Raw genomic sequence first — 15,040 nt, 5'->3', positions numbered from 1 at the left:
CAATGGACTAGAAAGCCTGATTCAGCAGATATGCTGAATGTTCAGCATAACTGGACACACACTTCATAGCTCTTTATTTTTTTTTGTAGGAGAATTTAAAATAAAAAGAGAATGTTTGTTGTTAAAATAGTTCAAAATTAAACAGTGAATTCTGACAGAGCAGAACTAATTCCTGCTGATGAATAAAAGCATGGAATGCTTAAATCTTGAAAACTGTGTTTCCTTAAAATATTCTTTTTTGAAGGGAAGAAGGGTGGTTATGACTCTGCTTCCAGATAAAGTGAAGAGGTAATTGCCTGAAGTGCAGAAAGAATAAGTACTATTCTCTTGGTTTCCACCCTAATCCAGCTTCCTCTAAAACCAGGTGAATTTTATGTTGACGTTAATGGGATTTGGATGAGGGCCCTTGGTTATTGGGGTCCAGGTACTGATAGAAGGGAAAGGTCTATATGTATTTTACATTGTTTTATTACGATGAGCAGTGCCCTCAGCACATAGACAGCTAGAAACTTCATCGTTACAAAGAAAATAATTTGAGGCAGAATAAAACCAGGGAGGAAGGGGAAGAATTGGATACACCCAGCACCCCCACCATGCCGCATGTGCCAAACAAATCATTTACTAGAGTTTGATCCGCTCCTTTTCAATCAATATGCAAATGAGGGGTGTGAGGCTTGTCCGTACAGCCCCCACCCCCACGTTACCTCGCCTGGATAATAACCCTGGCCGATGACAGTCAGTTTCCCTGAGCTCGCCAGGAAACTTCAGCCAGCGGGGGAGGCGGGTTACCGTGTGTCGCGCTAGCAGCCAGGCGCTGGCAGCGGGGGAGCCCGGCGCGGAGCCGGGTCGCTGCTGATCTGGCGGGAGGCTGCGGGCTTTGGTCCCGTATGTGCGAGCGGCCGCCGAAGAGCCAGCCCGCCCCCGCGCAGCCAGCGGCGCCGGGGGCGCAGGGCTGTCCGTAGGGAGGCAGCTGGGCGAGGCGAGCGCGGTGGCCGGGGGAGCTGAGCGGCTGCTCCGGTAACCAAGGAGCCGACCCAGACACCCGCCGGCGCCGCTCCCGTCTCCTCCCGCCGGCCCCGTGCCTCGCCTCCGCAGCTGCCTGAGGGCACCCCCGCCCCGCCCGGCGCTGGCGAGCCCCAGTTGCCTGAGTTGGCTCCGTCCCTGGGACTTGGGCTTTCGTCTCCCCCTGCGGGGGCCCTGCCCGCTCCCGCCGCCAGAGAGCCCCGCGCCTGCGGGAGAGTGAGCCGGGCCCCCGCCGCGGCAGATCGGCTCCCGATGGCGGCGCACCAGCAAACCAGGATCCAAGCCTACCTGGAGCGGAACAGGATCGGGCCCCTGTTCGAGGTGAGGCGCGGCGGCCCCGGCGACCGGGGCGGGGGGAGGGGTTGGGCTGCCGGGGCACGGCAGGTGCGAGCTAGTGTGTGACCCCCCCCCCCCCGTGAAACGTCACGCGATTCCACGGGCTGCAGGCGCGCGCCTTGTCCCCCCGGCCGCGCACCTGCACCCTCACCCGCCCTGGCCCTGCTCTCCCAGACACGCGCCGCCTCACGCGCAGGGATTCCCCCCGCACGCAGAGCGCACGCCCCCAGCTTGGCCCCAGCCGGGGGAAGCCCGCCGGGTTCCGCCGCCCTTGGGGCGCGAGTGAGGAGAGCCGCGTGGGCAGCCGCCCTGGCCTGTGTGTGAAGGGAGCGGGGAAGCGTCCCGCGCGTTGCTAGGGCGAGGGGAGAGCGAGTGACTTTGCCCCGCCCGGCCTGAGAGGCGTCCCTGACATTTCCATGGGAGCGCTGGGAAGGGCCCCCGAAGGCTCGCTGGGCAGCGCGACCTGTGCTCACACACACACAGCCGCCACATGGGAATACTTCCCTGGGCGTCCCTGTGCTTCAGGGCGAAACACAGAGGCTATGGGAAGACCTAGGGGAGGCAGGAGAATGGAACAACTCCTTCTGATTGCTTAGAAAGAAATTCAACGTAGCGAGAAATGAATGTGCATTTACAGGGAAATCACCGCACTGGGCTGGGAAGGTAAAAGCAAATCTGCCTACTCCTACCGAAAATCGGTAAGAAATGACATCGGTGCTGCTGCACCCCCAGGCTTGAAGTGGATTCCATCATATACAGCCTTTACAGTTCGGTTCAATGGCTCTCAGCATCCTCAGTATACAAATTGCTCCAGCACCCCGAGAAATGATGTATTTTACATCTGTATTTGCAATAAAACACTTGGCCACAGGCTACATACAGTATTTTGCTAGGTTTTCTTTAATATGAACAAGATCTACAAAACCTAAGTGTGTGTATGATCATATATAGTACTATTGTGAGACATAGTCTCTGTTTTTCATTATTTTCCTTATCCTTTACCAATCTTATTACATCTGATTCACCTATGAGTGTTACTTACCTGGAAAATAACAGTTTGGTGAATTGTGTTTCTCCATGTTAGGAGGCATGTTCAAACTGCAATAAAAAACAGATTCAAATTTTGTTAGAAAACAAGTTAAGGGTCAGTTGTTTTATCTTATGTGGACTAAGGCTGTTATGACAGAATACCTTGGTTCAGATTCAAGGAAGTGGCTATTTTCATTCTTCAAATCTGCAATAAAAAATATCTTTTAAAATTCAAGGTAGATACCAAGGAATAGACCAATTTTGGTATTTCTAGATTTTTATCAAAATTTTCCCCTTTTTGATGTTAATGAAATGTTAGATTTTTATAAACATGGTTGCTTGGCAACTATAATGAAAACAATGACTAATTCGTCTCCTCTTTTGACTTTTCACTAACAGATCTGCCTTTTATACACTAAAATTAAAAAAAAAAAAAAACACCTGACCCTATATAAACTTGTTCAATATAGCCAATGTCTCTTAACCAAGTTTCACGATACTATAAGATGCTCATTTCTATTATTAAGAATTAGTAGGATGTATTAATTTTTAAGGACTGGAGGAAAAAACTGCAAGAGGTTGAACCTGTTTTGATACTTTGTATATTATTAGAGTTACACTTTTGGATGAAATTCATCTTGATGCAGAGCTCCTGTGCAAGGCCCTGCACACCACTTAAGCCAGAGGTGGGCAAACTTCAGGCCACATCCAGTCCACGGGACCGTCCTGTCCAGACCCTGAGCTCCTGGCCAGGGAGGCTATCCCCTGGCCCCTCCTCCGCTGTCCCCACTCCCATGAACTCCGTGCCGCCAGCTCTCTGGCCCGCTGCTCCTCCCGGGCAGCGCAGCTGGCACTGGCATGGTATGGGGGCGGGGAGCGGGGGGGTTCTGGAGGGAAGTCAGGGGACAAGGAGCAGGGGGCAGTTGGATGGGGTGGGGGTTCTGGGGGGGGCAGTCAGGGGATGAGGAGCGGGGGGCATTGGATTAGGCGTGGGAGTCCTGGGGGGCCTGTCAGGGGGCGGGGGTGTGGATAGGGGTTGGGGCAGTCAGGGGACAGGGAGCGGGGGGGGTGGGTGGATGGGGTCCTGGGGGTTGAATAGGGGCAGGGGGTCCTGGGAGGGGGTAGTCAGGGGACAAGGAGCGGGGGGGTTGGATGGGTGGGGGATTCTGAGGGGGGCAGTCAGGGGGTGGGAAGTGGGAGGGAGTGGATAGGGAGCAGGGGCCAGGCTGTTTGGGGAGGCACAGCCTTCCCTACCTGGCCCTCCATACAGTTTTGCAACTCCAATGTGGCCCTCGGGCCAAAAAGTTTGCCCACCCTTGACTTAAGCCTTGCAGATTATCTATGCAGCAGATATAGGTGGATAAGCCATCAATACCTCCCAACATACCATTGAGGAGTCTCTGAAACAACTCCACTTAGGCCAGTATTGGGAACTGGTGTCAGGAAGGGAGTTATTGGATCCATAGAAAGGATGCAAGGGCTCTGTAGTTGCTTTTCTAGTCCATAAAATAAGTGTGTGCCTTTTTATGCAAAGAGTCTCCTGCCACTTCACCCAGATAAAGCCTGGCTGCTTCTGTTTTATGCGGGTGATATGAATTTTGTAGAATTTAGGACTTGAAGGGATCTTGAGAGGTCTAATCCAGTCCCCTGCACTCAAGGCAGGATCTTCCTCCAACATTTACGGACTGTCTATGAGGGATGTTTCTTTCCTCTTCATGAGAGGGAAATAAAAGTTTAGCTTTTCGTTTCAAGATATATACACATCAAGATATCGACCATCCCTGACAGGTGTTTGTCTAACCTGTTCTTAAAAATCTCTAATGACAGATTCAAAAACCTTCCTAGGCAATTTATTACAGTACTTAACCACCCTGACAGTTAGGAAGTTTTTCCTAATGTCCAACCTAAACCACCCTTGCTGCAATTTAAGCCCATTTCTTTTTGTCCTATCATCAGAGGTTAACAAGAATAGTTTCTCCCCCCCCCCATCCTTGTAACAACGGTTTATGTACTCAAAAACTGTTATCATATCCCCCCTCAGTCTTCTCTTCTCCAGACTGAACAAACCCCATTTTTTTTTCCAGTCTTCCCTCAGAGGTCATGTTTTCTAGATCTTTAATCATTTTTGTTGCTCTTCACCAGACTTAGCTCAGTGGAAATGTCAATTTTTCCTAGTTTGATCCTGACATCCTTAGTCAAGGAAAGCACCTTTGAAGTCAGTGGGAATTTGTCTTAATCAAAGACCACAGGATCAAGCTAATAATGTAACTACGCGTGTTCTTATATAGAAAGATATAGTAGATAATGTGTACGTTGTGCTCCTAATCAGTTAAATTGAATAATATTTTATAGCTTGTCATGCCTAACAAGTTTTGCCATAGTATAAAATGAAACAGATACTTGGGTTTCAGTGAAAGGTGGGTAAAATCCTCTTCACGTTATTTTTGGGTTCTTTATCCCGTTTCCATTCCTGATTCTTATTAGTCATCAATTGGCAAGGACAATTGTCCTTTGCAATGTGTACAAACTCGCTGGTGCCCAGCCAGTACAGGGTGAAGTTAGATGGAGCTCAGTAAAGGTGATATTTGGTCATCAGGTCATTGCTATTATTGTCACTATATATGGTTCAAGGCAGAAGCTTTAAGGAAGTGCCTAAGTATTGCTGATTTAATAGTGAGCGAATGGAAGGGTGCCACAAGGAATGGGCAGAGAAACAGTGAATTGAAGTGAGGAAAGCCAGGGATGGCAGAGGATAAACAGAAACTTGTCCATCTATGTACGTAAATGAGCAGTACCCCGTAGAAAACAGGATTTTGAACTCCAGACGCAATCGTACTGGCATAACAAGCTGATGTCTGAAATGCCAAACCATATTTTTTTATGACCAGTAGTTCCCTTGCATGTTAGTCTGGGTGGTTGAAGCTGTTGGTCAGTGCATGGTTTGTCCTGCCAAAGGTGCCAATTACTGACAGTTTTGTGTATGACAGAGTAACTGTCCTCCTTTCTGTCCTTGTTGTCCTTGTTGCCTCCATTTTTGTCCATTATTCTCCCTATTGTATTGTACTAGTAGTAGCCAGATCTGAACACCAGCTCTTATGGAATTCAACTTCAACAATAGCAACACATGGTGTGCATGGGGATCAGTAAAGTTGCAGTTGTTTGGGAAATCTTTATATTGTAACAATTATATGTTGTCCCAATGTTATCAGAGGGATGGAATATTTCACTTGAATGACACAGGTGTAATAACTGAAGTGGAAAATGTTTGAGAGTATTACCACTTGCTAAAATTTCAGTTCTAGATACCTCTCCCGAGAAGGCTACTTATACCTTCCTTACCTCTACTCTGGTGATAATGAGCCATCCTTGCCACAGTGAGTCCGCGGGAATCCATTAGAATCTCCAACCCCTGTCAACAGGATGGTCAATACAAAACTCCAGGCATCCTGCTGCAAAGGGCAACACCCAGCTCCACTTAGCTAAAATCATGTTCAAGAGTGTGCAGCTATGATTGTGGCTTGGTTGTGGCAGGGGTGTTATATACAGCCATTGGTGAGAGTATGTATGTATTGGGATTTAAACAAAGGGTATCTCTACACTGCAATGGAAACCCAAGCTAGCAGACCCTGGGTTTGTTAACCTAGGTCTTGAGCACCTACACTTATTTGTAATCCCAGGCTAGGAATTGTTGAACCTTGGGTCCCAACCTGGGGCTCCAGCATCCATACAGCATTATGCGGGCCATATCTCAAATTTTTCTTGTTGTCCTGTTGACAACTCTGTGATATATTGAGTCATAGAGTTTAAAGCAAGAAGGGACTGCCGGATCATCTAATCTGACCTCCAGGATATCACAGGCCCTTATGCTACCGAGCACCTACACACTAAATGCAGATTAAAGTGGGAAAACTTGGCTGTCCACCAAACTTGACTGTCCAGAGGCCAAAAAAAGTCTGCTGGTAGATTGTGGAATACTCTTGGTGGACTCCCAGAGCATAAGTCCTGTGGGGCTGCGTCTACACCACAAAACAACAGCACCTGAACCCTTGGGCCTGGATTGTCTCCGGCTCGGACCCTCCTCCCCGGTAACACGAGACCTTGAGTTTGAGCCTTGGGTTAGCACAATTTGTGTGTAGACAGAAGGGGGGTTAGGCTTGAGCCTGAGTTAGAAACCTGGGCTTACACTGCAATGTAGATATGTCCTCAGAGGCTCTGTTTAACAGGAATTTTGAATGTGGAATTGTTTCTGGGGAAAAAAAAAAGTGAAGCTTCACAGTGTGAACAGGACCTGTGTATATATTCTGTATAAAGCTGGCCAGGAAATAATATTCTAAATCTGTACCCACTTATTTCTCTCCAACTGAAGTATTGAGTCACTCTGAATTCCCAGGACCCAATTCTAAAGTTCCTTTCTCATGCAAGTAGTTCTCACTTATGCTAATAATCCTAATAAAGTCAAGCTCCTTTGAACACTCGGAAACCAGGACATTACTCTTTTAGGATCAAACTGCTCCTATTTGTCGGAGAAAAACACCGTTCTCACTCTCAGGTTGGGTGCAGCAAATCAGATACACTTTATTATCTCAAGCAATTGCAGAGAGGGAGAGAGTGCACTAGGACACAGGGTTTCCCCCACCTAGGCAGGTCTCACCCAGATAAACAATTAGAGCAAGTATTTATACCTTTATTACAGACAATAATAAGCAACAACTGCATATTGTTTATACATATTCCTTCATGATATCTTATTTTTCTTACCATTTCTCTCAGTCTGTATTCTATTCTTATCTAATACAAGGTCACAACAGCCTCTTTCACAGTTGTTTTCCACTCGCTTCGCACTATCCCAGCTTCTACAAATCTCGAGTTATTAAAGCTAGAGTTAGCCTGACTCCTGCTCATTTCAGAGGCCTGCATCCAAATTCCCTTTATCTACTTTCAAATATTGAAGTAATTGGGCATTTAGCTATTAGCCTGAAAAGGAGCAGAAACAGTCCTTTAAAAAGAGATTGCAGCAGACCTATAACAGTTCTGAGACATGTATAGTGATTTGAAGATTTTCTGATGTATAGAATTAAGTGTTTGGTTAAATGTTGAAAAACTAATCTGTACATTGTTATGCAAACCAGAAAATGGTTAATTCCTTGAACTAGGTTTTTATTTATTTATTTATTTTTAAATGACTATACCTAAGATCTGGGCTCTGATTGCTCTCTTATAAAGCAATAGTGGAATTTTTTGTCTTAAGTTGACTTCAGGGATAGTTTTGCCTGAACAAAGGGTTGCAACATTAGGCTCACTTTGCCTACAGTTAACTAAACTTGTCCATAATTAAATTTCTAGCCTCTGAAAAACAAATATTTTTCAGTCTCTTTTTAAAATATGCTTTTAGTAACACATGTGCAAAACTACATTTTTCTTATCAAAGCTGTTGAGGGAACTTGTTTGATGTGTGTTCTAATTACGCAGTCAAGCTTTGTTGTTAGTTTTAATTTTTCTTTTGGTTTCAGAAGGACTAGTTGAAAAACATAATATCAATGGTTATTTCAATCCACTGTGTGTATCAGACAAATTATGTATGACACCATAAAAAGAATTATTTACAGAATCATAAAATGATCTTAACATTTATAAGTGTATTTTATATATTACTTTACCTCCAAGCAGAAACATATTTTTAATTTATTTATTTGTAGATACAGTGTAAGGACAGAAGAAGTGTATTTGAATTCACTAAGTTTACTTTTAGGCTCCCCCTGCCACCATTTATAGAACAGACAATCACTAGACACATTTACATTAAAAACCACAAATAATCAGCCAACCACCATTGGTTAAGAGAACCAAAATAACTGTCTTGCTAAATCTAAAATAACCCTAAACCTGAATCTACCCCTCTGAATATTGTTATTCGTTGAACAGCTATTATACCATGCCTGCTCCCTTCGTTGGCCTAAGGCTGGAGTGAATTCCAGAGCTGTTGGTCATCTTCTGAGAATGTTATGCCCTTAGTCCTTAAATGTACAAATCTAGGGACTGTCAACTTAAGTATCTCAGCTGTCATTGTATACTATCAAAAGTTAGAGTGCAACTTTCAGGATATAAAAATCATACTGGTATAATAGTCTCATAGAGATGCTTCTGTCTAAGCTGTTCAGAATTATCATTTATTTCCGTTTCAATTTTTTGGCTATCCAGACATATTCTGTTCCTGGGATGAAAGGTAGTGAATTCTGGGTCATGTGAATATTAGACTGAGAAATGTTGTTTCAGACAGCTAGGTGGAGCCCTAGAAAGACAAAGTTCTTTCAGTACTCATATTTCACAGGCAGAATTTTAGATTGCAGCATTCATTGGATTTATCATAGTGGATCAGACCAGTGTAACTGATCTAGCTTGGTATTCCCTTTCTGAGAGTAGTTAGAGTACCAGATGTGTCCAGAGGAAGGTGAAAAACCTTTATGATGGACTACTATACTCCAGGGGACAGTGTTTTCTTATCCTCACACAATTTGTGGTTGGCTTGTATGCTGAAACTAGAAGGTTTATATCCTATACACTTTTATCCTATCTAATATACCTCCTGGATTTTGTTTCTGCTATGTATGTCTAACCCTCTTCTGGGATACATTTATATGTATTGATTATTAATGGGGACTGTCCTAGGGCCCTGATATTAGTATCTTTATACCTGCAAGTGTAAAACCTACTCATAGATAGGGTAGCCCCATTGAAATCAGTAGGACTATTTACATGGGCGATGATTACTTATGTGTGAAAGGGTTGCCAGTCCAGTCCTCTATTAGCTTAGGCCCATATCTTCAACAGAGTCCACACATTTTGGGTGCCTCAGTTTTTGAGTGCCCAAACTGATTTTTCCCAAGTGCTGAGCACCAAGAAATCCAACTGGAACTTCATTTTCGGGTGTGCAGAGACTACGTGTGGGAGTATTCAGACTTGCGTGCAGGCTTCTGAGTTTGCAGAAACATATGCTGTCAGGTATAATTTTGAAAATGTGACTCCCACGCTTCTATACACTCTTATTATTTAGAACTACATTATGCTGCCAGTGTAAAGTATGAGGTGAAAACTCACCGCCTTAGGGAATGTCTTCCTAAACCCCAATGCATATGGAGGAGTGGGACCACTAGTACACTTCCTTTTGGGACACTAGGTGCCCCCATGGAGTAGAGATGGAACATTTCCTTCACTGGGACTGCAATTATGCCTCATACTTACACAGACTGCACCTGGTAGGGTGCAGGAGATGATTCTTTGCATACTGTTTCCATTACGCACCCATGTAAAGATCAGGCAGAATCTGGCTCTGACTGAGAGCTAAATTTTCATACACCTTTGCTGAAGCTGTACACTCTCCAGCCTTAGGTAAAAATATGTATGGATGAATGAACGATCAGGTAATTGAACTTGTGCAAACTCCATATTTGCTCTCTTGAATCAGGGTAATTATGTGTGCAGATGGGCCACACTGCATGTGCTTAACTGCCTATTTGCATGTGTAAGTGTGGGTTTTCTTTGCACAGTGGGTGCATACACAATTTTTATTGGCACAGTTTAAGAAGTCATTTTTAAAGATTTTTGGCCCTGAATATTTGAGATATAGTGCAGGTCCAGAAAAGAACATGTGTGTGCCTCAGTAGTGCAGATCTGTACATCCTGACTGATACATAATGAAAAGAGACATTCCTCAAAAGTCATAAATGAGATAATAAATTTTTCTATTACCGTGCTTCTGTGGGCTCCCTTGGTAGCTTTGATCACAGTGGAACAGGAACCAGGTAGTGCAACTTCAGGGGGGCTAAAATAAGGTGGGAAAGGTATATTAAAATAATTTAGAAGTAGAATGCCCTCTGCTGTTTGCAGCATTCAGTACATATTTGTAGGGTTGCCTTTTTATATTAAAAACCTTAGCTAGGTATTTTTAAGAAAAAAACAACAAGTCTGAAAAAAAGAAATTAAGGACAAAACCTCCTTTTTGTTAAAAATGTTTGACATTACTGAAAGCATTGCTCTTACTCCTTTTAGGTAGCTTCTACAAATTTACCCATAATGTTTTATATCTGATGCTGACTTTGATTTGAAAGTGTAATTTTCAAATAGCTTCTTGACCCAAACGAAGAATTGTAAATTGCATTTCAAACTGTGTCTGTGTGAAGGGTAGCACAGCAAAATTAAGCCTCACCTAAAACAAAAGTTACAAGATATCTTTTTGTTATATTAACAAGAACATTCATAAGTGAGGTTAATTTTTTGTGTGTATTGCAGGAAGCACAGCTAGTTCATAATAAATATTGAACATACAGAATTCACAACTACTGAAACAAAGTGAGGGTTTTAGGCTTGTGGGCATGTTTGAATAAGTTAATTTGCCCATCCTTGGGGCTTTCAGTGAGTCTCATAACACATGGATATGTTGTAGTTTTTTTGGAAGCAGTGAAAAACATATTTTTAAATTGTCAGACTGAATCTTTCTACAGGCCAGTGCTTGTATAACTATTAATATGAATTAGTACTTTATTTTTATATAGCACCTTTCAACTGATGAGCTGAAAACACTTCAGAAAATACTGATTTAAGCCTGACAACATCAATCTAAATTTGTTAATCCTCATTCCCCCAGTAACACCCATATTTTTCCTTGCTTTTCCCGCACAGTCTCCAAATTTCTCTGCTCCCACTTTTCCAGCTCCTTTAAAGCAGTGGCTCTCAACCTTTCCAGACTACTGTGCCCCTTTCAGGAGTCGGATTTGTCTTGCATATCCCCAAGTTTCACTTCACTTAAAAACTACTTGCTTACAAAATCAGACATAAAAATACAGAAGTGTCACAATAAACTGTTACTGAAAATTTTTTTTACATTCTTCTTGTCTATATGAAATTTTAGTTTGTACTGACTTCACTAGTGTTTTTTAGTAGCCTGTTGTAAAACTAGGCAAATATCTAGATGAGTTGATGTACCTCCAGAAGACCTCTGAGTACCCCCAGGGGTACATGTACCCCTAGTTGAGAACAACTGCTCTACAGTCTTCTGCACCCCATATTCCCTTTCAATCACTCAGATTCCCTTTCTGCATCCCTCAGTTTCCTCTTGCTCCCACATTTTTCTGTGCTCTCTTGGGGCTTGTCTCCATTACTCACTGGATTGACGGGCAGCGATCGATCCAGTGGGGGTCGATTTATCGCATCTAGTCTAGACGTGATAAGAGACGCAATAAATTGACCGCCGAGCTCTCTCCCATTCCCCTTGTACTCCACCGGAGTGAGAAGCCGAAGCAGAGTCGATGGGGGAGCGTCAGCTATCAACTTACCACAGTGAAGACACCATGGTAAGTAGATCTAAATACGTCAACTTCAGCTACGTTATTCACGTAGCTGAAATTGTGTAACTTAGATCAATTTCTTCCTCCCCCAGCGTAGACCAGGCATTAGTATCCCTATAGACTGAAAGGGAAATGTGGGCCATCTTTACTGAGGGTAATCTATTTTTTCAGACTCATTGAAAGCAATTGAAGCATTTGATATAAGGACAGAAATTCCAGAGTTTCATTCCAGGATTTAGACAATCATGAAAATTGTATTTTAAAAATGACCCTCCTCACCCCACTGCAAAAAAAAATCACCCAGAAAGCTTCCAAATTCAGTGAGGTTTGCAATTATATTATATGGAAACAGGGTAGTATCTCTTTAAATCCCTTGTGAGCCTTGCAGTAGTGCTCACTGTGTTCTGAATTTTAGAAGCCATTAGAATAGTAGTGAGTACGTAGCTAGGAGTTGCATGTTGTGTATATACAGTAAACACAGTTATTTGGACCCCACCATGCCCATGTAGTTCCTTTGTATTACATTTGTTATGTGAAGAGAAAAAGACAAACAGTGATAAAACAGAATTGCTGCTACTTGCAATCTTCTGCCTTAACTGCTATTACATGGTTATGTATGGTTTTACTTTCTCTTCCTCTTTGGTGGCTTTGCAGGCTGCTTCTTCCAGTCTCTTAGCAGGAGTGAGAGGGCAAGCTGTGTGGTGCCAAAGCTACCTAATCTCTGCCATTTGGCCAAAAGCTCAGTTTCCAGCTCTGCTACCTGTTGGGTGTTTGGCTTTTGGCTGGCAGGTAGGGTCAACCAGGTCTGGTTTCTGAGACTCCCTCCCCTCCTTTCCCCACCAGCCAATCAGGCTGCCTCCTTGCCTTCACCTCCTCTCTTCTCCTCCAATATGAGACCTAGAGGAAGCTGGGGGAGGAATATATGACAAGGTAGGCACCTGACGGGAAGGAAAGTCTGAGGAAGGGAGAAGCAGCCACTGGATCCACATGTACTGAGCAAGGAGTCCAGTTCAATGTTTGTGTGAGGGATGGGTGGCAGTGGGGAGAACTGAGAAACTTGGGGTGGGCTACTAATGGATTTGGATGACAATGGGGCACATTAATACAGTGAGGATGAAGGGGAGGATTGATGGAATATGGGGTGAAGATTGAGGCAATGTTGCAAACTCTTGATTTTTTTGCAAGTCTCTTGATGTTTAGTGTTTTTCTTAAAGCCCAGCTCCTGGAGTCAAGGGATTACATCCAAATTCCAGTTTTCTTTTTTTAAGTAACTTTCTAGCCCTTATAGTTGCTGAGAAAAGCTGGAACTGAGTGTACTCTAAAGGCTCAGAAAACCAGAAGGCAGATAAAAGGCTACCTGTGATGATTCCAATATTTTTTTGGTGAAGGCTGACTCATGATTATTGTAACACTTGCGGTTGGCAAAACTGTTGGTGTGTGTATGTGTGTTGTGGGGGTGATGGTTGTGAGGGTTTGTGTCAAGTGATGAACCCACTTTAGGACTTTAAAATTTACATACAAGATTTTTTCCTTTAAAAAAATTGTTTGTTTATTTTTTGCTGCACTAATGCAGGCAGGTCTGCCCTGTTGTGTTATCAGCTGCATTCTTCCTAAAAGTCGACAATAATATGTGACGGAATCTGGGGGAAACTTGGTGGCAAGATCTTGGGGATGAGTGGTGTGACATCTGGAGCAATCTTAGGGGAAGAATCTCTGGAAGCAATCATGGATGGATGGGTAGAAGAAACAAATTTGAAGAGGCAGATTCTATGACAAGGGTGGGGAATCTGCTTGATGGGGGTGGGGTGGGGAAGGAGGAACATGGGGATCAAATCTCTCAGAGGAGAGAGAGGATCAGTCTAGATCTTGAGTCAAAAGAGGAAGAAAAGACTGGTAGAGGAGGATGACACACAGAGCTAGATTTTGACATGCTTGATGTGTATGTACAAGGCAGAGGGGGAAAGTGGAAAGATTCTCTCCTTCCTCTGCCACAATGCAAGGGTCAAGAACAATTCCAATCCTTGTATTCATTTGAGCACAAGATCTTCACAAGTCAAACAGCATTAGTCATCCTGAAGGGATCAGTGACCATGGGGAACCATGCTGTACCTTCTTAAGGGGTTTTAAACCCCTTTTGTGGTAAGCAGTCCTGGCAGGTACTGTACTGTGTTTTGCTGAGTCAAAGTTGCCTCCTTGTGCTCTGGCTTGGGCAACGCACCCAATCTATAGTAGTGCCTATAAGGGACAGTTCAGCCTAGTATGTAGAGGAGAACAGATTAGAAAGAGATTTGGGGAATAAGACACAGAATGTAAGGAAGAGGAGATTTACCAGTGCGAAGGAAAGAGAAGAGACACAAAGAAAAGGAAACATGGTAACAAATAAAGAAACAAAATTATCACTGTTAACTTTTTACACAGATTATTTTTTCTATGCTGTGAAGTAAAAATACTGAAAGAAAAGGTAAACAAGGAGAGGAAGATAACCAGAAACAAATAAGAAACTCAAGAGAACATTTTTCTTCTGATTCCCAATAATAGGAAAAAAGATTAGAAGGAAGGAGTTAGCCAAAATAAGGAGGAACTCAAAATTAGTTTGGAGGAATACTGAAGAAGAGCATAGGGAATTAAAAAGGAGACCGAGGAGGGGGGAAAAGGGAGCAAATGGGGTCTACTGGTTAGAGCACTGGACTGAGAATCAGGAGACCTGGCTTCTGTTCCTGGCTCTGCTGATGTCCTACTGTGTGGCTTGAGCGTGCCATTCTACTTCTCTGTGCTTCTATTTCCTTTCTAAACCACTTGTCTGTCTTGTCTACATAGACTGCACACTCTTCTGCCCTTACTGTGTGCTTGTACAGTTCCTACCACAATGGAGTCTGATTTTTAGTTGGGCCTTTAGGTACTATTGCAGGGTGGATTGGTTTAAATCAAAGCAATTTAAATCACTGATTTTAATCATGATTTAAATCCGCAAGCAGCAAACCTTGATTTAAATATTTGATTTTAATCATATTTTGCATTTGTACTTTTTTACTTGTTTTCCTAAATAAAAGGTGATTCTCATTGGTTGCTAACCATTAAAATGTGTTCCTTTGTAACTAAATATAGCCTGTACACTAAATTTGGTGATTCTTTTTGCCAATGAAGAGGATATACTATTCCTACACACGTTTATTTAAGTAATTATATAGCTTAACTTATATTTATTCGGATCCTTAATATTTATACTTTTTGATTATGTTAGAAGATGGTGAATAATTCAGTTCTTATTTACTAGATGATGATTAATTTTTTACTTATGATTTCTGGCAGGC

At 43.3% G+C, this 15,040-nt stretch overlaps 1 protein-coding gene across 7 annotated transcripts in view; it reads left to right on the top strand.

The window, feature by feature from the left end:
• The first annotated feature begins 750 nt into the window (after positions 1 to 750).
• The window catches only part of LOC311515457 (uncharacterized protein C8orf34 homolog), a 355,940-nt gene continuing 341,650 nt past the window's right edge, over positions 751 to 15,040 (top strand). For 2 of the 7 annotated variants that reach the window (XM_084618532.1, XM_084618530.1), the window contains exon 1: positions 751 to 1,344. In XM_084618532.1, coding sequence (XP_084474658.1) covers positions 1,276 to 1,344 — 69 coding nt within the window. In that variant the 5' untranslated portion in view covers positions 751 to 1,275. Of the gene's footprint in view, positions 1,345 to 1,839; positions 2,058 to 15,040 lie in introns of those variants that run through there. The other 5 variants (XM_084618535.1, XM_084618536.1, XM_084618531.1 and 2 more) reach the window with 3 other exon arrangements.

This window comes from Lepidochelys olivacea, assembly GCF_965140295.1.
Source record: "Lepidochelys olivacea isolate rLepOli2 genome assembly, chromosome: 2".
Taxonomy (NCBI): Eukaryota; Metazoa; Chordata; order Testudines; family Cheloniidae; genus Lepidochelys; species Lepidochelys olivacea.
Note: the sequence above shows the minus strand (reverse complement) of the source record. Positions and strands in the feature narration are given on the sequence as shown.